The 24,144-nt window shown below is 43.3% G+C and overlaps 1 protein-coding gene across 1 annotated transcript in view; it reads right to left on the reverse strand.

Annotated features, from left to right (window-relative positions):
- ATP6V0E1 (ATPase H+ transporting V0 subunit e1) overlaps positions 1–24,144 on the reverse strand; it is a 140,023-nt gene that overhangs the window by 107,341 nt on the left and 8,538 nt on the right. Inside the window, exon 2 of the mRNA XM_086931578.1 lies at positions 19,860–19,907. Within this exon, the coding sequence (XP_086787704.1) occupies positions 19,860–19,907 (48 nt within the window). The remainder of the gene's footprint in view (positions 1–19,859; positions 19,908–24,144) is intronic.

A 24,144-nucleotide genomic window follows, 5' to 3' on the forward strand; every position in this document is an offset into this window, starting at 1 on the left:
TACCACTAGGACCTGAGCGTAAAGTCGAGATCATGCTTTTGCTACAGCAGCACCAATATATTGAATTCTCTCCTTTCGAGTCTGGGGGCAGAAACAAATCTACTGTTTGAGGTCTGCTGAAAAAAAAACAGTTTTTAATAATTAATTATCTTCCAACACTTTCAATCCCATGTGCAGACCACTGTTAACATTTTAAAGTCGTGGCTTCCTAAAGAAGCATATGAGTATAAGTGCTCTACCAACAAGTCATGCATGGCATTAGTGGAGACTGACAATTTCATCAAAGAAAACTAATCAAAGGTTTGAAAGCTCTTGCAATCTCGAGAACAGTGTGATACAAAAATGCTCCTGTCCTAGCTCCTGCAAAAACTTCACAAGAGAGCTGGCCATTCAGACATTTCATTATTATTCCTCGCGCTTGTGGGAGTTGCATTAAAAGTTAAAGACATGTTTTTCCACAGTGAATATGCTCTGCAAACTAGCACGATAGCTTAAATGGTAGAGGCCCAGCTGGAGAAGTGAAGGAGGGAACTAGAAAGAGATGGATGCTAAACAGTGTAGGGGTAATACAACAGCATCTTCAAGACGAGATCCTAAATTAGAAGAGCATGAAGTGGATATGAAAAACACCCTAAAAACTGCCACTACATCAAAAAGAGCTGATGGAAAACAAAGACCCTTGTCTAAGATCCAACGACAAGGAACTAAGTGGCCTTGCAGCATTTTTATAGAAAGGCTCTGGACAACCTCTCGATGATGAACTAAATTGTGAACTCGTTCGATAAGTAGCTTGCTTTTTGCCATCATGAACTCAATATGAAATGAATTCATGCAGACCTTTAGAAGATAGTGTCTGGGAGATGCAAGCAATTCTTTGAAGTACAACCTCCAGCAAGAGTGATGGCTGCTACTTCAAATAAAATTATGAAATACATTCAAATAAAAAAAAAACACAACTGGTCTTTATTGTTATTTTTTTGCCATGCTTTGCAAAGTTAATGTCAACATATGCTAATAACGATTGGTTGCATTATGATATTGCCTGCTAAGCACGATGGGGCACACACAAGACCTCGTGAGAATTGATGATGAAAGTGTTTAATTTGTTATTCTTTTTCTTGAACATTTTTAATCATTCTAAATAATTTCAAAAAGTTCAAAAACAGGGCAGCAAATAAACTAATTTTCAAATGCTTCACCAAAATCCACATATGCGTTACTCAAGTTACTGAATTGCTGCTCTGATAAAGGCATAGAAAGAGCACAAAGATGTAGAAGTTTAAACAGGAGTCAAAGATATTGAGATGAACATTATTATTGCTTTAAACATGTTTGCGGCTGTCCAAGAGGAGTTTGGACAATGTGGATAAATTCTGGATCTACCTATGCGGAGCTTAAATTCTCAGACCAATGTCGACAGGCCTGCCACGAATGGAAATTTATACATTTAGCACCTTTGTAATGCTCCATTTCATGAGACTAGAATGAAGACCTTAACTGTAGTGAAAAATAGAACTAATTCTACAAGTAAAATCTGCCCAAGCTTTTTAGCAATTTAGAAAGCTGGATTAAACAGTAAAGGGAAGCATTACTAAGTGGCGCGAGGCAGATTCTAATTCACAAACTAATGCACGAGGTACATGTTTTTGCAAATGTTATTCTGGCGCACTACAGTTGTAGTGCCAGTTTGGCTGAATATCACTTCAATTTATATTGCCTTGAACATCTTCATCCTTTAGCCAGCATCCAATTAAAAATCTTATTCTCTGGATTCCAATGTGTGGCAATTAAACAGCGTCTCACCAGGATCTATGTATCGTACTGCAGTTAAGTGGTTCTCTGGCAAAAATTACTCAAATTTCAACTTTATTTTCAGGTTAACAAATTTCCTCCAAACGAAACGCTTAAAGCTACGATGGTGAAGAATACAGTTATGGCACACGTTAAACTATAGGCAAGAAAAGGTGTTCCCTAGTTAAGTTACTGCTACTCTTTCAAAATGTCCTTTGCCACCTCTTTGGATTATTTATGTCCTTCAGAAGGACAGACTAAAGGTTCACCTAAGCTTCAGACAAGTCATGTGCAACATAAACATCACTGTTTACCTGTACTCAAAAGGAACAGGAGCAAGCAGTGTTCCTGACCTTAAAAGACGGCCATAACCAGCAAAAGCTGGTATAGAACAACTCTAGCAGAGAAGAGTCTGGATCCAGCGGAGTCGGTTTACCCAGGTGCTCAGCTTCAGTCCTAACCACCTCCCAGCCAAGGGAGCAGAATAGTGTTGTAGTTGCATTTAGGACATATCAAAGTGCTTATTCAGACAATATAGCGATTTAGAGTAAGACACAGACTGTGGGACACAGAGCCAGCTGTGCATCAACAATAAGTTGCCAATATTTATAGATACACAGGCATATAAAGCATTCTGCTGAAAATCAGATAAATAGTTGATGTTTACAGATGCAAGGTTTATGCAGTTTTGATCATGCAGCACAGCAACAGCTCTATGTAATACTAAGCGCAAAGCTGGCAATAAACTTTGACACAAAATAGGAAAACGGAGCTAAAAGAAACGAGATGACTTTTAAAACCAAATTGATATATTTTTAGTTAGAAACACGACACCTGGCCCAGTTAGTAGTTTGGACATGTAGAGATAAATGCACAAATGTCACAAACGCCCACCACTTCACAAACAGCTGCTCCCCAGATCAAGTACATTCCAGAGAGGGACACTGAGCAAGTCTGACGTTTTGAGACTTGGCAGCTATAAAGTTGATGAAGGAAATGAGATAGAAAATGAAAGAGGATGAACTGATGGGAAGTTTTCTTCCAAGATAAGACCTAGTTATCTTCGGGTCTCCAACACTTCAATTAAGCATAAAATAGTTATACGAAGCACAATGCTCAATTGTAGAAGATGTGCAATATATGTGCCATTGCATCATTAACAGTGCACACTGGAACCCGCCAATCAAGAGATGAAAACACTAGCGACAATGAAAGGTGAAGTGCTAACAGAGCATGTCCCACCACCTATAGAAGGCGTTCTTTGAATGGACCTAGAGAAGCCAGTTGCGAGGAGCATTAGACAACGTTGGTTTATGTCTCTGTAATGTTTAAAATTGAGCAAAGTCATTCTTTCCATAAAAAAGCAGAACCAGGCAATTGCATGGCCATTCAGTTACCCACGGGCGTGTTTAAGTGCAATCCTTTAATGGACATATATAAAGACGCCTTGTGAGAGCTCCTAGACATAATTTTTTCAAATAAATGTGAGAAGTGTTATTAGGTCTTCGGTACCTGACAGTGCAAGTTGTCTGTTTGCAAAAAGATCTTTTGTCAGATTACACTGGGCTTATAGCTCGCCCACTGCTTACCATTGGTAAGATTTGTCATTCATATGCTTGCTTTTTATTGGTCCGGTTGTGAGGGCTTTTCTTGCGTGTGTCCCTCTCCTGGAGTTTACCCTCATTACTTGTGTCCTTCCACAGTTTACTCTTCAGGCACTTTTTTGGTAAAGCACTTCATGGTAGTTAGTACATGTTTGCCAGTTGTCTCCCTCGTGCAAGCCTTCTTCTCCCCTTCAATGTGCTCAGTCTAGCCCTTTCACTTGTGCTCCCCCCCCCCAATAGGGTGCTGTGTTTATCCTCCTACATGGGAGGGCTTTCGATCCCCCCCTCCAACACCACAACCACCACCATAATGCAGCTTTCGTTTCTCGTTTGTGTTCTCCTAGTGTCTTCAGTTCTCCGTCTCTCTAAACTATAGGATTAGTGTAGGGGAAAAGCACACCAGCAACTACTACCACCCAACAGCATCACTAAAAAGCATTGGCAAAGTCAATGGGTAATAAAGACATGCTCTAATGGCTTTGCCAATGCTTGTTTTGGGGGGGATGTACATGGTGCATTTTAAAACTGCTAGTAACAAACTGTGCATGTTTCGATTAGGCAGAAGTAATCTTTGGGGTATGTCATGAACACGGTCTATACCAGCCTCTTGTTATAACTGCCAATATAGCAATTAATCAGTTGTTCAGGCGCTGCTGGTACCGCCTAGGGGTGACACTGCAGGGGGGGGGGGGTATATGAAATGTAGATAACAGCCCCAGATTGGGAAAGCAAGTTATAACCCAAATAATTGAAGATGCTTGTGCCTGTAGCACACACCTACCCTGTTTGCAAAGTTAAGGTTGCAATCTCAGTTTTAATAGCGCAAAAAGTAATTATTCTTGCCAGCTAGTCTGATCATTCACCCTGAGCTACGAAAAGCGATCACAGGTATGAGCAGGCGGCAAGTGTTTCCATCTGGCTATTATTAGCCATCCAGCTTTCAAAGCATTCATTTTCCTGGTGTGTTCTCTTACTATTAGTAAGGTTGAGAGATCGACAAATGGTGAAAATACCCAAAGTCAGAGGAAGAAGTTAAGTTAGAAATCAAATTGTTGGTTTAGATTTTCGAAATAGATGTTACGATGTGTCAGTTAAGGCTTAGCATGTGTCACCTAACGCCAAAGTCCTGCCAGGTCTGGACATACCTTCCAGTCACATGTGGACACTATGGAACCCTATTTCAAATTCACGTCGATTCAGTCAAGGTGTTCCAATCACATCTGTCTGTGTGCTCTATAGTGTTTAAACGGACAAGAGCAGCCTTTGCAGACAGTGTGTACTGGCTTAACTGAAGCATACCAGCCAACGCAACATCGGTGACTTAGTTAAAATACACCTAACATTTATTCAATGACAACTGACATCAGTCACTGAATTGCACTATTTTTAGAGCATGATGCTAAGAGGGGATGCGTTGATAAAGCTCTATGGCAAATAGCAGCCAGATTGAAATGTTTGTCAGCTGCTTATATCCAATCCCATTTACATGGATCTGTATCTGACAAAAATAAAGGAAGTGTTTTTACATCTATAATTTGGATCTGTAAACTTTACCTCGAAAATCGTGTAGGAGTGTACTACATTCACTGAACAACTGAAGATCTTTGGATTATTTGTCTATTATCTAAAGTGTGTCCATTCTCCAATGGGTGTCAAGAGTAGAAAGCGCTGCGAGTAACCACCCGGAGGCTTGGTTTGCACTATGCATGCACACCAAATATGAGAAATCCAAACACTTGTTTGCAAGTAATGCACACAAGGAACCTACCCCACCCCCCAATCCGACATGTTGTTCAATGCATCTTCAATACCAAACAAGCACAGGCATAGCCAACTAGGTCTAGCCTTTCGGGCCTTATAAGTGTTTAGACATGCAGTACAGTATCCTGGGTGCTGTGTCGCCCACAGGATTGAATTACTATACACTGGGTCATGCAGTCTGATTCAGGAACACATGCTTCTCCCCAGAAACATTTATGGACACATTACTGGGCTTTTTAACGCACAAACAAAGCAAGGGCACCAATGCAACTGCATCTTTAGAGTATTGAAAGCCTGAAGGAGCAGTGGCAGGGGCAAGATGGGCTTAACACGATAAAAGTTCAGATTTAACACACCTCCTGCTGAAAACTATGCACCGAATTTACAAACAATTGAAGAGTGCATGCACCTTGCTCTATGCAAGTTCGTGGACAGCCACCGTTCATTGTGTTGTATTGCAGTCTCAAACATTATTTAACTGGCCCCTTCTACGGCTGGTGGGTCCACTTAAGAACCACAAAAAGCTCAGCAATTCGCAATAACCCCTCATGTAGTGGTGTATGCATAAGGATGCCTGATGTTGGTCCTCCAGCCTTATTGGGAAACTTCTGTCACACCTGCCCATCTAATATTGTGAAAATACTTAATGCAGTGCTGCACTGATTTTTTGTATTGTTCTGAAAACCTGAATAAATACATCCCCCCCCCTACTCCCAAAAAAAGGTATAGCTAGAAATACAATTTAACTGCATTACCCCGTCTCCACTTTAAATGAGGACCCGTGATGTTAAACTGAAATGTGACTATTATGGCTCTCTCCCTGGCTGCAGAGGCCAGAAAATATACATTTGCCTTTTCCTGTCCTGTCTGGCAAGCACCATAAAAGAGGCCATCTCCTGAAAGTGATGCTGCTCACTCAGGCGCTGTACTGGGGGCTATAAATACCTTCGTTTGAGGGAGGACACAAAATTGGGAATTATTGCAAAATAATGAAATGCACATAGAACGTTATTTTTGAGTTCGTGTGTACAAAACGAATCCAGAAATCCTAACACAATATACATTTCGTTATAAACCATCTTCACATTTTGACTAACTTAATCCTAAAGCAAACTTTTTTGTCAAGAGGAAAGCAGATTAAGGGTAAACTCCGACCTTCTAGTGTGGTTTACTCGCCAATACTTTCATTTTGCTTAGCAGTGCCAGCTCTGCACTACTTCCCTATCTATTCTGTTACCATTGAACAACGCTTTCCACAAAGTGTCTGTTACCAAGGGCCTTACTAGAGCCCAGATCAGATTCAGTAGAGATGTTACCCTACAATTGTGACATGGTTGGTAAACTGGTTCAAAGCATGCACCACAAACCTAGATTTGTGCACTTGTAGACTTTTCATTATTGTTTTTTAGATTCATAAGTCACAAAGAAAAGCATTCAATTACCAGGCAAGAAAGTCGGACCGTTTGAAATAATTTTAAGTGAAAATGAACTGGAGTGGTTTCTACCCAAGAAAGAAACGTTGGAAACCCAAGCTGAGAACCAAGACTATCTGCTACAGGTCAAATGAAACAAGCATTTGCAATGCAATAGGTCTCGCATTAGGAAAGTTTGAGCTATTGGTATTGTAAATGACAATTTTTGTATATATGTGTTGGTTTTGAAAACCGCGAAATTAATAGATTTGTTATTTACAATGCCAATAGTTATAACTTTCGCAAATGTGACACCTATTGCATTTGTAATGCAATATGTGTTGTATTTACTTGACTTGGATGTATTGATATTACAAACAACAACAATGGCTTTTAATTTTTTTTAAATAATTAATACTTAAATGAAAGTTATTGTAATTTATAATGGCAATAGCTTAAACTTTTGTAAATAACTTTTGTGAAGATTATGTTCAGTGTATTTTATTGTGACAAAAATCCAAGAACAGAAGTGAAATATTAACATCTTTTTGTGACATTTGTAATAAAGCTTGAAACATTGAGACAACATATTTGAACCAGTTGTTGAATAGTTGCACAGATTGATGCTGTGGTGGCGCTGAGTGATGCTGTGGTGGTGCTTGGTGATGCGATAGATAGAGTGAGTGCGATAGAGGGAGGGTGATCGATAAATAGAGGGAGGGTGATCGATAAATAGAGGGAGGGCGATCGATAAATAGAGGGAGGGCGATCGATAGACATATAGATAGAGTGAGGGTGATAGATAGATAAATATATAGATAGATGGATGGATGGATGGATGGATAAATAGATAGATAGTTGTGTGTATGGTTGTGTGTGTGGATGTGATTGTGGATGTGATTGATTGTGTGTGTGATGTGTGTGTGATGTGTGTGTGGGGTGTGTGTGGGGTGTGTGTGTGGTTGTGCTGCAGTGGGAACCTTGCTGCCAAAGGAGAGGAAGACCCCTTTTTGAAAGACTTTGCTTTATTGACTTTCTACAAACTCTTGTGCTTACTCGCTGATCTCAAAGGGCCTGGAAGTGAGCTGGCCCCCTGACCTGAGCCCCAGGACCATTGGGCTCTCCTGCTGCCTTCACTGAAACCATAGAGCCTGCTTCGCTGACCCGCCGCTGGACCCGCACTTCTGGGGCCGCCCTGAGACCCTAAATTGCTTATAAGTCCGTGCCATACTGCCTGCACCGTGCGTCTCCGCTCAATCCTTGAGCCGAAGTAAGCACTGCCCTAAAGCCAGACCGCACCGCACAGCGTTGTCCCTTCTGCCGCCCAGAGCTGCTGTGTCCCAGCCGCCACCGGAGATCTGCCGCCTCGCAGGACCAAGTGCGACTCGTACGCTTTGAGCGTACCAACCACCCTGCACCGCACCTCTCCCACGAAGCACCCGCTCTACTGGTGCGACTCGACTGGCATCGCGTACTGCCCCAGTGCGCCTTGAGTCCCTGCACAAACTCTGAAGGTACGCCGCATACGCTAGAAACGTGAAGAATAGCACTGTGCCGCAGTACACCCCGTACGCCTGAAGCGTACACCTGTGCACAGTACGCGCCGTACGCTCCATACGCTTGAAGCGTACAGATTGGCAATTGGCCCGTATGTGCCGAGCGTACTTCTGAATCGTACGCCAGTGCTCTGGGCTTGCACGCCTCGTGGAAGCAAGCGGCCCCCAAGAAGACACGGCTCGTACGCCGCCATCGCCAGCTCCCCAAACCCCTGCAACCCGGGTTAACACGTCCCCGTCATCTTTGTTTCCTGAAGGTGGTTTATTCAAAAACATAACCCAGAAAGAGGGTCGGGTCCCATGGTAAACCCAGTCTCTATTTGGCTAGGGGTGCTATGTCTGGTCTGGGTCATAAAGCATTTCTCAGACAGCACAGGCTATGCTTAAAAACAAGAGACTGCAGTGTTAAAAACACATTTTGTTACCAACATCGGGCATAAGCCGGTTCTAGTCGCTGGCAATTCAATACCTCCTGGTTCTCCTTCCAGTAGGTGGCTTCGCTGTGGTTCATCATATTTATGTACATGGACCGGGTTACAGGGCTCCTCAGGTGCTGGCCGGTCCACAACCTTTTCAGGGCCAGCAGCGACAAAACATAGCCGAGCAGCCAGCACAGGAACAATTTCTTCTGTACAATGAAGGGCAGGAGCAGGGCGGCATCCCGAGCAGGCAGCCAGTCTGCCCCATTGCACGGAACTTACACATCAGCTTGCAGCGGGGAGAGGGGGAGGGAATGGCACAGCAGCAGCAGCAGCAGCAGCAGAGCGGAACCTTCCTGCCCGCGCCATCGTTTCCACCCGGACCGCTTCAGGCGCACACCCGCTGCCTAACAAAGACCATAAGCCCAGCAGAGAGAAAGGAGGCGCCGCAGCTCCGCGCGAGCAGGGGGTCCGCGGCCCTGCAGTGCGCATGACCGGAAGTGCCTTTCTTTCGTGTTGCTAGTCATCCTGCTTCCTGGCTGGGAAGCGTCGCAGACAGCCGTGGCTGCACATTCGTCACTGAAGCAGACAGACCGAGCATCCATACATATAAAGAGTTCATCCGTTCGCAGCCTCCTTCCCACGATATGTTCCTGTATTGAATAACACGCGTTATCCACTGGGTGTATTACGTGTTCTGTGACGAGACCTGGGAGGGCGGGGGCGGCCCGCGCATGCGCAGCATTTCTAACTTTCATTCTGAGAGCCCCGGCCCTGGTTAGGAATGCCGCGCATGCGCAGGCAGCCCCCGCTCTACCAGGTCCGGCAGCTCCCGTCGTGAACAACATCGGCGGGCAGCCCCCGCTCTACCAGGTACGACAGCTCCCGTCGTGAAGAGCATCGGAAAGGGGCGAACATGCCTAAGGGGAGAGGAGCCCGGTGAGGGTGGGGGTGTACGCTTGTGTGTTTGTTTGAGTATGTCTGTGCGTGCGTCTGTCTGTGTGCGCGTGTGTCTGTTTAAGGGGGGGTGCGTGTGTGTATGCAGTGTGTGTATGCCTGTGTATGGCTATGTATGTGCGCATGCGTGAGTGTGGCTGTGTTTGCGCATGGGAATATGAGGCACGAGAGGGGCACGGCGCCGTGCGCGCCCACGAGGTGAAATCTGCGCTCTGCTCCTGTGCCCCTCTCCTGTCCACATTCCCAAATACGGGCATCAATAGGTCTTTCGCTGAGGCGAGACCTAAAAAACGAGATCCAATTTGAGCTCATGCCTGTAACCAACCATACCTATGTGCTCCGGATACCATAGTCCATAGATTACTGTTTCAGGCATTTCCTTCAATTCCTACATTTCAGCCATCTTACCACATTCTCCACCTGTACCAGATAGAGAACCCGATTCAACTAACCTCAATTTATGTGCTATAGAAACTATTTAGTATCTGAAAAATCTCAAAATGAATACTACAGATTACTTTAAAAAATATATATCCCTTGAGTGACCGGACTCTCTTTCCATGTGAAGGAGGTTGTTTGTATAAATAGGCGCGCTAGCGCCATCAAGTCAACAGCCTGCGTACAGGCGCTGAGAGGCAGCCCGTGTTGGAGAAGGGAAAGCGGAGTAGCAAACTCTCAGCCCCCGTACCTTGCTCAGCTGCATGCCAAAGGGAAAGGCTGGAGGGGCTCACCGCGAAATGTGCAGGCTCCTCATATCGAAGCCGCGACCCTGGTTATGTGGTGTTGCTGAGCGGAGGATTTCGGAGCAGGGCATTGTGAGACAGTGAAGAAGAGGGTGTGTGGCGATTCCGAACTGAACAGGAACAGAGAACTTTGCTGTTTTAAAGACCAAAAGAACATGTGCTACAAGATTGCAAACATTAACAGCACGCCCGGAGCAGGCTGGTATATGTAGTCCACCAGGACGCCAGCTTGTTGGAAGAAATGCGTTGAATGCTGTGCTCATTTTAACAAAAATGAACTGAACATTTTAATACTTACTGCACGCTCTTCAAAATCCAGACCAGACTGACTAAGGCATTTAGTTGTTGAAACGCGTCTCTGGTGAAATACAGCATCTCAATAAAACTAACGTTCCTGGCCCCACCCTCCCTTGAGTGACAGGACTCTCTGAGTGTGTGTATATATATATAGGAGTCAAGCATACAACAGTAATGGTGGACCGCATAAAAGGCCAACTATGCTGTAATGCCTATCATACCAGGTGTTGTAATGAATCTGTGACCCTTACAGTTTATGAACGTAGAATTGCCAAACGCTTTTATCACAGACAAACTGAGAAAACGCTCAGATGAGGCAATCCTATTTTTTTTGCTTTTGCCGACTGTATGAATCTTGTGGTTCGGAACGGTTTCTTCTGTAACCGTACATGTGATAATGTATACACAGCATCGAACAAAGTAAAAGTTCCTATATCTGGAACGGAGTAAAAATAATAACAAAGCAAAGGAAAACATTCGAGATGGATTGACACTGTACACAGTGCTTAAACTTGAGAAGATTAAAAGCATGAGAACTACCTTTGGCCTGCTTGCATTTAAAGCTCCTTGAATTTGTGGAGCATGGGCATGAAGCAGAGCAGGCAAGTGGACATGGGCGTTTGGGGGTTGCAAACTAGAGAAAATAAGTGGCAGCCTTTATGCCGACAGCAACCAAGCACGATTGGCTGTCATACCAGTGCCCTTTCCTCTTATGACAGAGTTGACAATTAACAGCTGTTAACATGCTCAGGAGACCGCAATTGAGCTTTCCTGGCATACACTACTCCACTGTGACAAGGCAGTGGAGCAAAGGGCTTCCGAGTTTGATTTCTATTTTGTTTTTTAAACAGAAGCTTGCTTAATTAATCTCGGTAGTAAGCCAACATTTCTTGCCATCCATTAGAACTATCCAGTTAAGATTTACACACAGTCAATTTGTTACTTTCATTAATTTTTTGTGGAGCCTTTTTTGGTGAAAACTTGCCCAACTGGGGTACCGAAAAAGATTTGTTGTGAATACAAATGACACATAAGAGATCATGCATCAGAGGTATGGTCAATCAAATATAAGAGAAAGTAAGATCCAGTTATGACAAAGACAAAAGGCATAACTGCCAACTTGCATTATCCGGAGGTGGGTAGCAGCAAAGCAGGCGTGATAAGAGGAATAAATGGTGCAGAAAAGTTAGAAAGAACAGAAATGCATCATTTATTTTTGATGAAGTGTAGGTAGGTAGCAATGGAATTGTAAGAAATTGTGTTTAGCAGTGGATTTATTTGATGCTGTCCTTGAATGGAGTAACCAGCCACCATCCATGGCCGTTGCCAACCTGGTCCTGCTTTACAGTATTCTTCTTCCAGGAAAGGAAAGCCATGTAGCAAGATGCTTACTGATTCGATGAGTTTGTCTTTGGAGCAGAGGAGGTTCAAGCTCAGGCTAGTGCCCTTGTTCCAGGGACACTGCTCTAAAGGACAGGTGGCTTTATGAGAATGTCTTACAAGTAGGTGCAAGAAAGGAAGCTCAATATTGTGCAAGTCTCTGTAGATAAAAACAGATGGCTTTTTTTTTCCTATTGAGTTTTAAATAGCGCGAACTTGACCTGAAGGTATCTGGTATCAGAGCACTTTACAAGAGCACCAGTTGCGTTACATGAGGACACATTCATTTGTATTAGGCACAAGGAGATTAAGTGATATGCCCAGAATCACAGGATGTTGCGCGTCCTTGCCAAGACTAACCCGGTTCCCCAGATTTGAGGCCGACCGCCCTAGCCGTTCGGCCAAATCCTCTTGAGCTTGCCCTAGTTAAATGTGGAGGACTTTTACAGTAAGATGTTAGAGCAAGGGGTGTTTGATGGCCTGATAACTACTTCATAGCATTGAAAATCATAGCTAGGTAACATTTGAAAATAAAGCAAAAAATCATTCCAAATATACTACCCCCCCCAGCTCTACAACCAAACCTAAACCCCACGTCAACGTCTATATATTTTTTTTTCCACTGGGAAAATCAAAGGTTTCGGGAATGTTCTAGTTAGGTTCAGATTTCACTTGTACAAAACCAGTGAAATTCAGCAGTTCTAGTTACCGGAGCAAACTATAACTTTTACCCCGCAATGCACTGTTTATGACCTCACAGAATACATCACTCATGGCATGCCTCATTAGGCACTTTTTTCTCTGGCAGACATCTTGGGAGACTTATTTGTTATGAAGCTCCCTAATTTACCCATTTACTGCAGGATTCTCAGTAGAAAATGTTTTCATCTTTCCACTTCGATTCCATAAAGATGGTGTTCAGATGTGCCACACTTTTGGCATAAATTCAAAATAATAGCACTCTAGTTACTCAGAGCACTGTAGTAAATACCCATTGTGCTCACCTGGAAGTCAACTGGTAGTCTGCTGATGGTGTTGAAAGTGCATGTTTCAGTCTGCATGTCAGAATGTTTTAATGAAATAGAAGAGGAAGATATTTAAGAACTCACTTAAAACGTGTACTAATTTTTCTTTCAATAGTACTAACCATAATTTCTATGACAAAATAAACCCCTCCTTTTGTTCCTTTCTAAATTAAATGCTTTAAGTTTTACCAGTTTGATTTTATTAAGATGGCTTCAAGTGTGCCATAGTTTTGTCATAAGTAACACTGCTAACACTCTAGTTGTTCTTTAGAACACCCTGCGAGGCTGCTGTAGAACACAAGGGAATCAACTGTAGAGGACGCTCTTCTTGGAAGTCCAAATATTCTCTAATTTTAGCTTCTGGGGCACCTTCCATTACCCTTTAGTTAGGCAATTTCCTCTCAAACATGATTAACGAAATCCCAGGAGAAGGGATTTTTCACAGTGTAAAATCATCTTAGAACACACCACAATCCCTGAAATTAGTATGTTACCATCAACAAATAATGTATATTGCAACTTAAATCTGTTATCACCCTTTATACGTTCTATTTTTTGTAACCCTCCAAAACTTCCATTCACTACAAATCATTTCAATGGGGTACTATCATCTATATTAGTCCCAAAATGGCTGCCAGTACTTCCTGGTTGAAGTGTTGACAGCCAATTGGATCTCACCATGAGATCTGTGCTTCGGCTCCGCCCACATATACACATTTCTTTTTCCTTTAATACATTAAAAACTACTGAACAGTTTTTCAGCAAACAACAAGCATTTGCAATGCAATAGGTCTCGCAATTGTGAGATTTTGAGGTATTAGCACTGTAAATGACAATGTCTTTTATGTGCGTAAAAAAAACCTGAAATAATAAAATGCATTCTCATTTACAATACCAATAGGTAAAAGTTTCTAAAATGCGAGACCTATTGCATTGCAAATGCTTTTTGTTTGCAAGAGCCCCATAAGGCCACGCCCCTTTCTTTAGACAAGCCGTGTCTATACAAAGGTCTGAGGCCGCTATTAAAGTGAAAGCGCTGTACAAGTTAACAAAAATGCTTTTTTTTGTAAAAGCACCCAGTGAAAATACGCTTGGCTCGCTGAATGCTGCAGGAAAGCATGCAGTACGAGAAATATTAAAGAAAATAGTGCTTACAGACTAAATAAGATGTACTGCGCAACAACCGAAGTAAGAGGGCCAGTCCTCATGGGATGTTACAAATGAATACAAGGCAGTACTAAGGAGGGACTAACAAGCCTATTAACAAATCAGAAGCCAGCATTTACGAAGGACAATGACAAGCCAATTACAAATATGGGCGGGGCTTCAAGTCCATACCCCTATATAGCATGCCTTGCAGAGCAGTGCATGCACTGCCCAGTCTCTACCTAAAAAGGCCTCTTTCTGGATCAAGATCTCGATTTCTGAAAAATTTGGTGTCATTCCATTCAGCAGTACAGGCTGTAGTCATGTTCAAAATCCCTATAAGAATTAACATGGGAAATACTTTTTTTTTTTTTTTAAAACCCTCCCCCTTTTACTCGGATCACCCCAAAACTTTCTATGCACAACAAGAATCAGGAATACATTTTTGGGGGGAAATGTTAAGGTTTGTCAAACGGCGCCAAAGTTATAATCAAGTTAAAAAAAATAATCATTGTTTTAAAGCTTTTTCTATGGAAACTAGGTCCTAAGTAGAAGTGTGTGTGTGTATATATATATATATATATATATATATATATTATATATATATAAATGCAGAAGAAACTCTTTCTGGAAAAAGAGAGAAGCCACAACGGGGGAACAGGTTGGAGGCAGCTTTATTGTGTACACTCGGCAGATGAATTTCGGCATGGTCGCCTTCTTCTGTGCCAGGTGAGTGTTTTAGGTGGCGTATCCCATATCCCTTTGAAATTAGTCCTGCACACCGCTGATTGGTTGCGCCCCTGCACAGTCTCTCCAAGGGGTAAATGCAACTCAGGTGGACTGGTTTGCCGTGTCACAGCAAACCACAAAACCCAGAATGCCCCATCACAGTCCTGGGCTAAACTGGAAAGGAAAAAATAAACTGCGAGCTATCCAGGAATTCAAGGGATGAAGGACACTGCCACTGTCCTGATATAATGTTCACACAAAGGCCCCCTTATGTCCCCACACCGCATAAACCATACTGCCAGGAGTCAAAATGCGCGAGGGTCCGTATGACAATGCATCAGGCCCATAGTGAAGAAAGATTTCCTCAACATCGCGTTGTCTTCTTCCCGGTGAGCAGGTGGACTCCAACTATCCGATACCTCGGAAACGAAACAGGAGCAGCGGCAGACGCCCACGCCAGTGAAGATGGAGTCTTTGAAATGCGGAGGCTTCTGAAACGCGGCACAGGCAACCGCATATTAGCAATACAGAAGAAACTCTTTCCGGAAAAAGAGAAGCCACAACGGGGGTAACAGGTTGGAGGCAGCTTTATTGTGTACACTCGGCAGATGCATTTCGGCATGGTCGCCTTCTTCAGTGCCAGGTGAGTGTTTTAGGAGGCGTGTCCCGTATCCCTATAAAATTAGTCCTGCACACCGCTGATTGGTTGCGCCCCTGCACAGTGTCTCCAAGGGGTAAAAGCAACTCAAGTGGACTGGTTTGCCGTGTCACAGCAAACCACAATTCCCAGAATGCCCCATCACAGTCCTGGGCTAAACTGGAAAGGAAAAAATAAAACGGTGTGCTATCCAGGAATTCGAGGGATGAAGGACACTGCCAATGTCCTGATATAATGTTCACACAAAGGCCCCGAGTTGCCTCGCTGTAGTCACGCATACGTGTGTATATAATATATATATATATTATGCGTATGCGTGACTACAGCGAGGCAACTCGGGGCAGCGAGTTTGTAAATCATTCCAGAGAGGTGGAAGGAGTGTCTCTACAAATTGGAGGGAGGCGCTTCATTTAAAACAGTGGACATTGCATGAGAATCGAGCAAAGGCATCCGAGGAAGGCACGGAGTGCCGAAATGCATAATGCTGCTCGTCATTTTCTGAAATAAAGGAGGTTGGAAGAGCGACCTGTGTGGGCTGTCATCTTTTCGTAAGGAGAGGATTGTCTGGTTTCCCACTGGCCTGTGGCATTTGAGAAAGGCAATCTGCCGAAACCGGTGACAGTGATGTCATTTGAGATGTCATCAGTGTTGTCACTGACCGGGTCATGAATGATCTAATATGTGACATCATCAGCAGTGGATTGCGGGTGCGCGAAATATAGTTAGTACAACTAACTATACAGGAGCAATTTCAATGTTTTTTTTAAATGCTAATTCCTAACTATATAAGGCCTGAAACCTATGGTTTTTTTCAGTGAATTTCAAAGGTTTTTTATATGCTAATTCCGAACTATACACGGCCTGAAACTTATGGTTTTTTCAGTGAATTTGCAAGTTTTTTTTAATGCTAATTCCTAACTATATAAGGCCTGAAACCTATGGTTTTTTCAGTGAATTCGCAAGGTTTTTTTAAATGCTAATTCTATTAGCGGATAACGTTTAAATATGTTAATATCCTTGTGGGACCACGTGAGCGTCCCTAGGGGGTCAGGTTCTTTCTACCCTGCCCCCTTTTTGCATTCTACACGTTTGTTTTTCTGCTTCTTTTGTGCCGCGGTCTACCTAGCACAAGATGAATGCCAACACTTCCTGGTTAGAAGTATTGACAGCCAATGAGCTTGCTGCTTTCCTGTGAAAGGCATGCTGATTGGCTGCCACTGTCTGTCAACACTCCAAACGAGGAAGTGTTGGCAGCCATCTTGTGCCTCGGTAGAACCAAGGCACAAGAAAGCAGTGAAACAAAGGTGCAAAACATGCAAAGGGGGCAGGGTAGAAGCCCCTTGACCCCCTAGGCCTGCACAGGGGGTCCCACAAGGACCTCCCAGGCCCAAAAATATATATTTTTCTTTTTTTTCCCGTGGTACGCGTACCTGTAAGCGTACATGGGAACGCACCCAGCGCTTACCCCGTGAAAATTTCCCAAAAAAAATATCGTTTTTTTTGCACCACAGGGTCCTTCTAGCCCCTCTCAGAAAACCTAGGGGGTCAGGGGGTGTCTACCCTGCCCCCTTATAATCAATTCCCCCTTTTTATTTTCACCTCTTGTGTCTCGATTCTACCGAGACACAAGATGGTGGACTCTCCGGACTGTTTAGAATGTTGACAGACACCCGAGAGCCAATCAGCTTTCCGCTCGCGCACTTCTGTGGAGCGCGGGGTGCGCTCCCCGGTACGCGTACCCATAAGCGCTGGAAGCGCGCATATAGATATATATGAGTTTTTGAACCTAATTTTCGTAAAATACACTGGAGCAATTTTCACCAAATATAGAAAAGGCACTTCTGCGTACCAGTCCCTACAATTTTGCAAAGTTTGGTGTAATTCCGTTCAGCGGTTCGGGCTGTAGCCTTGTCTATTCGTCCTATGGAAATTAACATGGGGAAAACACGTTTTGGGACCCCCCTTTTTTCTCGGCCCCCGCATGACAAATCCCCCCGAAATTTCCAGGGAAGGAGCGGAGTGGAGCTGGCCTAAATCTTGGACAATTACACGCAAATTCCTCAACCGGCGCCAAAGTTATTCCCAATAGAATGTTGCGGATTTCCTATGGTAGCTAGGTCCTAACTATATATACCTACTGGCTATAGCCAGTAGGTAATATATTATATATATTACCTGAATAAAAGCAAAATATTAAAGTAACATTAAATTTAGCTGACATGTTTAGTAACAACGTTTTAATCTTTACAAAACATGGAAATTCACCTGTTCTAGTTATTTCAAGTAACTATAGCTCTTGCCCTAACATAACTATAACTCGCGGCCCAGCCATGCACAGTTTTCAGGGTGTGAGTTCTAGTTACCTTAGGGCATGAGCTACAGTTACTTGAGAGAACTAACAAGTGAATTTCTGTGGTATTTAATAGTTTCAAATGTCACGTTGTTACTCATCATTTCACCTAGCTGTAACGTCACTTTAAAAACTTTGATTTGTCCAGTGAATTTCTAGGGGTGTTTAACGTAAAGTAATATTTAAGTAAGACATACATAAATCCAATCCCCGCCCCACCCACTCCCCCCAAAGGAAGCCAACCCCACATGGCCTTTGGCCGTGCGTGGCAGAGGGTGTGCCACAGGGCCTGGCTCTGGGGACACCATCAACCAGGGCTATATACATTTTAAGGGGGAGAACTCCCTGCCTGAGCCTCATTAGGCCCTGGGGACCCATCCCTCAGGGCCACTACTTAAAATTAAGGGGAGGCGGACCTTCCCTCCCTGAGCCGTTATCTGCCCTGGGGAACCAATCCCCGGTGGCACAGACTTTTTTAAAGGTGGGTGCCCACCCAGGACACTTACATATATACTCTATGGGGGCCGGGGGGAGCCCCAAGGCCCCCACGACCCCAGCCGGATGCCCGCATGCAGCGGGAGCCAGCATTGCTCCCGTCGTGAGGGAGCAGCTACTAATGCTGCACTCCCAGGCAGGAGCAATATTTTGATAGGTTTCCCTGCCCACATCAGAGCTGCAGGGAAACAGATCTCAAGTCTGCTCTCAGCTGGTGAGAGCATTTTCAATGCGGGTGCAACAGGAAAACAGCTATGAACTGGAGGTGGGCTCCCTGGGACATAGCATATAAGTCGCCATGGGAGATGGGGCTCAGGCTGCCACCACTTCCTGGTTGAGGTGGTGACAGCCAATCACATCTCTGTTGGGATCTGCAGAAGCTCCACTTCCCTAGATATACAACGTTTTTGGTGCAACTGGAAAATGCGTTTTGGGATCCCCTTGTTTCTCACCCACTGTTTGACAGATCACTCCAAACTTTCCATGAGCAAACTAGTGAAACAGTAGCACTTTTTTATGGAACATTTAGTGAAGATAGTTAATAAGCAACACAAAAAAATAGTTTTCTATGGCAACATGATCCTTACTATAATTACCCAGTGGTGACAGTCACTGGGATAGATACACATACATATATTTCTTTTAAAGCACACTTGTTGTACATGAATTCGGTAGAATATTTTTTTCTAGGCATTAAATAAGGTGTTCTGAATGATACCACTTAGATCATACTAGTACAGGAGGGAGAAACAGTGGTTCAAGAAGACACTAAATACATATTAAACTATAAGAAAATATTCACGGCTCCTTCACCCTCCTGCTCCAACATAATGTTTTGTACATAGGAAGCGTATTTAATAGTACTGCGACCAAATAAAACCGAAATATATACGGTTACGACTTCTGTCCTAATCTAGCCTTTACATCTTTCTGTTTGGAATAACCCGGCATAGACACATTCACCAGAATACATTGTGGTCTCACTATTCAGTGTGAGCAGTGTGTGCAGGGTTTGAAGCTAGAATTGCATGCACGAGAAGCTACTGTGTGGGTAAACATTACTTTAAATGTTTTTTTATTTCCGTAACTGTAGTTCAAAGCTTGGATTTGCAATGCCACGCTTCATTTGGTGTTATATCAGGTAACTGCACTGAAGACTGCAATCCAAAGAAGGTAATCCGACAAAAATAAAAAGAAACACAAGGCCTTGAGATCTCAAAACTGACTTCAAGTTAATGCCATTAACTCATTCAGTCCTTCTAGTTTCTCTGCATTCCAGTTCTTGTTGTGTTTACCTGTTTACATGATAAATCCAGGATTATTAGTTGCAGGAAGCATAACAAAGAAAAACAGAACTGCTGAGCCTACTAACTTCTGGCATGAGACAGCATGAGGTTTCCTCGGTATAAACGTGTTGCCAGGAGGTAGAATAAAAAAGACATTTAAGTGAGCAAATAGTCTCATCTGACATCAGAAATAGTGGACGACAAGGATACCAGTACAGTCCGAATCAGTAGAAGTAAAGTTTGCACTTACAAGAGATAACAGCAAACGGCACACGTCACTAGCATTGTATTGATGACTCTGGAACAAAGGAAAAGAAAATACAAAATAAACAGGTGTGTCTGTACTGCATGCCAGGATTTGTTCACAAAACAGAGGTGAAGAACGCTTTAATGTGGAAGGTAGCAGTGGGTACATTCTTTTTAATGCCAATAGGTCCCGATGCTAAAATGTTTTAATATATAATTCTGCCATCAGGGTGCACAGCAAACCAAAAACTAGGGTAAAGGGAAAAAAGAGCTATTACTTTCCAAACACACACCACGAAAAATGAACGCAGGAGGCGCATTACATCTCAATGTACTGTATGAGCTGTAGCTCTACTGCAAACATCCTTCATGTGACCTTGCTTGCTTAGCCGAGAGGACGGGAATTTTCTAGCAGGCATCTAAAATACTCACAAAACTCCCACCCCAAAAAAGTTCAATCAAAACGACTACTAGGTTAACAAGGAGGTTATCCCTTGTGGGTTTAAAATGTCAGCTTCTTTTATAAATACAGTTCTGTTTATGGGATTTAACTCGAAACAGTGCCTTGTTCCAGTCGATCGGTGAATGCACGTTCCTTTTGTTTGTTATACACCAAAACTACTTTTCATATAGCTGAAAGCAATGTCTGTTTAATCAACACACACGCTTACTATTAAACATCTAAATACAAATACATGTAGAACACCAAAACTTTAACTTCTGGTTTTGCAGACAAACGAAATGCATTGGGAAGCCGTGTGATAGCCTCATGTCTAAATACTCAATAAAAAGTCATATTTAATTGGAGTCCGAACATCTGCTCTATTATGGTCCTACTTTGACTATCTGATGCTCATGAATTTCCCTTCTCCAGGGTAAAAAAATGAATTAGTAAATTTCACGGCGCAAAAATTAAAACTAATACCAGAGTTACAAATGGAAGATTGCCTGCCGCAGTAGTAAGACAGTAACGTTTTTGGTTTTAAAAGGTATCTCCAGTGAGGAAGGAAACAACATCCTACCAATTTTGAATGTGCCTTTAGAAAAATGGTTAAACATCACTGAGAAGGCGAACGGCAGATAATTCCAGAGGCCTTTAATAGGCTTCGGTTTCCATGCCACTACATTCATACCACCAAAAATCTAACAGTTGCCATTAAATAATGGGTCAGGGCTTTGTTCTCAGATTACCTAAAGATGGAAGTGTGGCCTTGCAGGGCAAGTAGGATGTGGACTATGTAAGTGGGGAGACGGTGGAAATGGGTGGTGCACATTTCCAGGTTTGCAAATACAGTATACTGCAGCACAGCTCTTACCCCGTCTAAGAAAACAGGAGGTTCATGACACTGGTGAAGGAGGCAAGCCAAAGTGCCTAGGTTAAACACACCATGATCATGTTTCATTAGAGAACCAAGGTGCCAGCCTGAGATAAAAGTAGTTTTAATATTGTTTCTTCCCCCCCCCCCCCATGTTGATTGAAATCAGTAAGTGACAAGTGTAGATATAAACGTCAAACTAGTAATTAACTTCCTTCCAACTGTCCCGTTTTTTTTGGGGGGGGGGGGGGGGGGACAAACACGTGGTGCGGCCTTTGCCAGAAATTCTGGACCAGCTTCGATTGCCGAGGATTAGTCTTTGGCTTATGTATTCATGCCTTAGAAAATACGCCACCATTTAACTAGGCCGGATCATTTTGTGTATTCTGTTCTTCCTTGTTGAAAAGTGCAGGACCACGTAACAATTATTAACTCCGTCTTTATCTCTTTTGGTTTGACTGCCCGGTTCATATTTAGGTCTTGACTCTAATTTTCTGCTTAGGACTCATACGTTGGCCTACTAAGCACTGACATCGGATTACTTCAAGTTTCTATTCCCATAATGGTGGGTTGTGTGTGTGTGTATAGATATATATATTTTTTTATATATACACAATTTTGGGTGCATCTTTGATTTATTCACTTTGCTTCCCTATATTAGCGCCAAGAAACCTCTGGTGTTAGTGCGCTTAAGAAGTTTCACCTAACATAACATAACATATCTCTTTTGTCACTAGAAATCTCTGTACATTCATTCTTTTCACACTGAATCACTGGGTTTCTCTTGTTTTGGTGTCTAAATGATTTGGGCATTAAGGATCTTCTTGATCTTACTCTTTTTGTATATCTGACAACTGATTTGTCTTCAATTTTTTTCCTTGGTTTTTCACATATTGGAAGAACCATCCCGATAATGTATATGGTTACATTACATGTACTGTAAAGGTTTTATCTTCCATTGTTAGTTTGTAATCAGTTGTACTAATTTAATGATTAGTAGGATTTTATCTTTTGGTAACAAGTCCTTTCTTTTAATCTTTGTATCCTTTTACACTACTGAATACATGATATTTACCTTTTCCAGCCTTGAAAAAAATCTAAGAGTACACGAAACACATGTCGGCTAACTTGTGTGCTGGGAACTTTTTGAGAAAAATAATAAAGAGTTCATGAAAATCAACAGATGACGTCTTTGGGCTGCTATCATGTTTAGTACACCTGTGTTCTCATTAGATTGTTCATGTGAGATCCTGCCAAGGACTGTATCAGGAATTAGAATTTATTCAGCATTTATCTAAGACTGTTTATTGGATGGATATATGTATTAATGGGTGTGCTGTAACAGCTTTTGTTTTTGGTTCATTTGGATTCATATAAATTCTTAATGTGCTAACAACACCTTTTGGAAGTAGGTGTATTAGGCTACTTTAGCACCTGAACAAAGTTTGAACAAAGTTTAATACAAAATTGCTTACACTCAAATTGTGGTAAGGTGTACAACACAATCGTTGTATTTTGCACTACGTTGTATTTGGCTCCTGGCACCGATCCGCCACGGCTTGTGCCGTTTGCAGCGGCGGTGGCCACACGAACGCGACCTCATTTCCGCCCCTACATCATCACTTCCGCCCTGCTGGCCAATTGGCAGGTTAGCGGACTAGTGAGTTTCTTCCCCTGAGTACTTAATGACACAATGGCGGAAGCGCAGCGGGAGCGCCGACTTCGCGCCGAAGTCGTGCCAAAGTCCTGCCCGTCTGCGTCCGTCCGCGCCAGCACGGGCCCAGGGACCATTCCCCCTGTCAGTGATCCTATAACATACACTCGCACTGCCTTACTGAGGTTACGGCGACCGACTTGCTCTTCGGAAACTGTCCTTAACTGTCAAGACGCGCCCACTATTTGTTAGACTTGCTCCCTTGCATTGGACTCTTCCACCTCGGTCACTGACTGCATGTCCTCTACCTTCTGGACTATTCCTCCTCCTATACACCCTACCTCTTCTCTTTCGCACAAAACATGTCCTTCCTTGAATTTTATTAGCATTAACTGTCGATCTCTCAAAACACAAGAGAGATATATTTGACCTCCTAGATACAGCTAGCCCAGCAGCCATGTTTGTTACAGAAACATGGTTAAATGAAAATTCTGGCCCCGACATCGCCATGGCTCTCCCCAATGATTACACCTATGTGGGGCGAAACCAGGTTCTCAAAGAGGGTGGGGGAATTGCCATAATCTTCAAGAGAGAATTTTCATGTAAATGGGAAGACCTTGATTTCCCAAACTGCGAAGCTGGTTTGTTTAAACTTCTTCTTTCCCCCCATTTTACGTTAACTGGAACGCTGATCTATCGCCCACCGGGCTCGGCTGGTGGATGGGCTTCCTCTTTTCCTGAACTTAGTCAAGTCAAGTCAAGTCAAAAAATTTGTATAGCGCACTACATACCCAGAGGGTTTCAAGGCGCTTAGGAAGGGGAGGAGGATTATTTGTCAAATATCCACGTTTTAAGCTGCTTTCTGAACGCTAGGTGGTTCTGGGTGAGGCTAAGGTAAGCGGGGAGTGAGTTCCATGTTTTAGCAGCCAAGTATGAAAAGGATCTGCCTCCCATGGTGGTCTTGTTGATGCGAGGTACAGTGGCGAGGGCTTGGCTGGAAGAACGTAGTTGGCGGGAGGGGGTGTAGAAGGACAGTCGAGAGTTGAGGCAATCTGGTCCGATGTCGTAGAGTGATTTGTGTGCGTGGGTAAGCAGTCGGAAAGTGATCCTCTTATTGACGGGTAGCCAGTGGAGGTCTTTAAGGTGACCAGAGATGTGTTCGTTACGTGGGATGTCTAATATGAGCCTGGCTGAGGCGTTTTGGATTCGTTGGAGTTTCTTCTGGAGTTTAGCGGTGGTACCTGCGTAGAGGGTGTTTCCGTAGTCCAGTCGGCTCGTGACCAGAGCGTGGGTGACTGTTTTCCTTGTTTCGGAGGGGA

Source organism: Lissotriton vulgaris, chromosome 7 (genome assembly GCF_964263255.1).
Source record: "Lissotriton vulgaris chromosome 7, aLisVul1.2, whole genome shotgun sequence".
Taxonomy (NCBI): Eukaryota; Metazoa; Chordata; class Amphibia; order Caudata; family Salamandridae; genus Lissotriton; species Lissotriton vulgaris.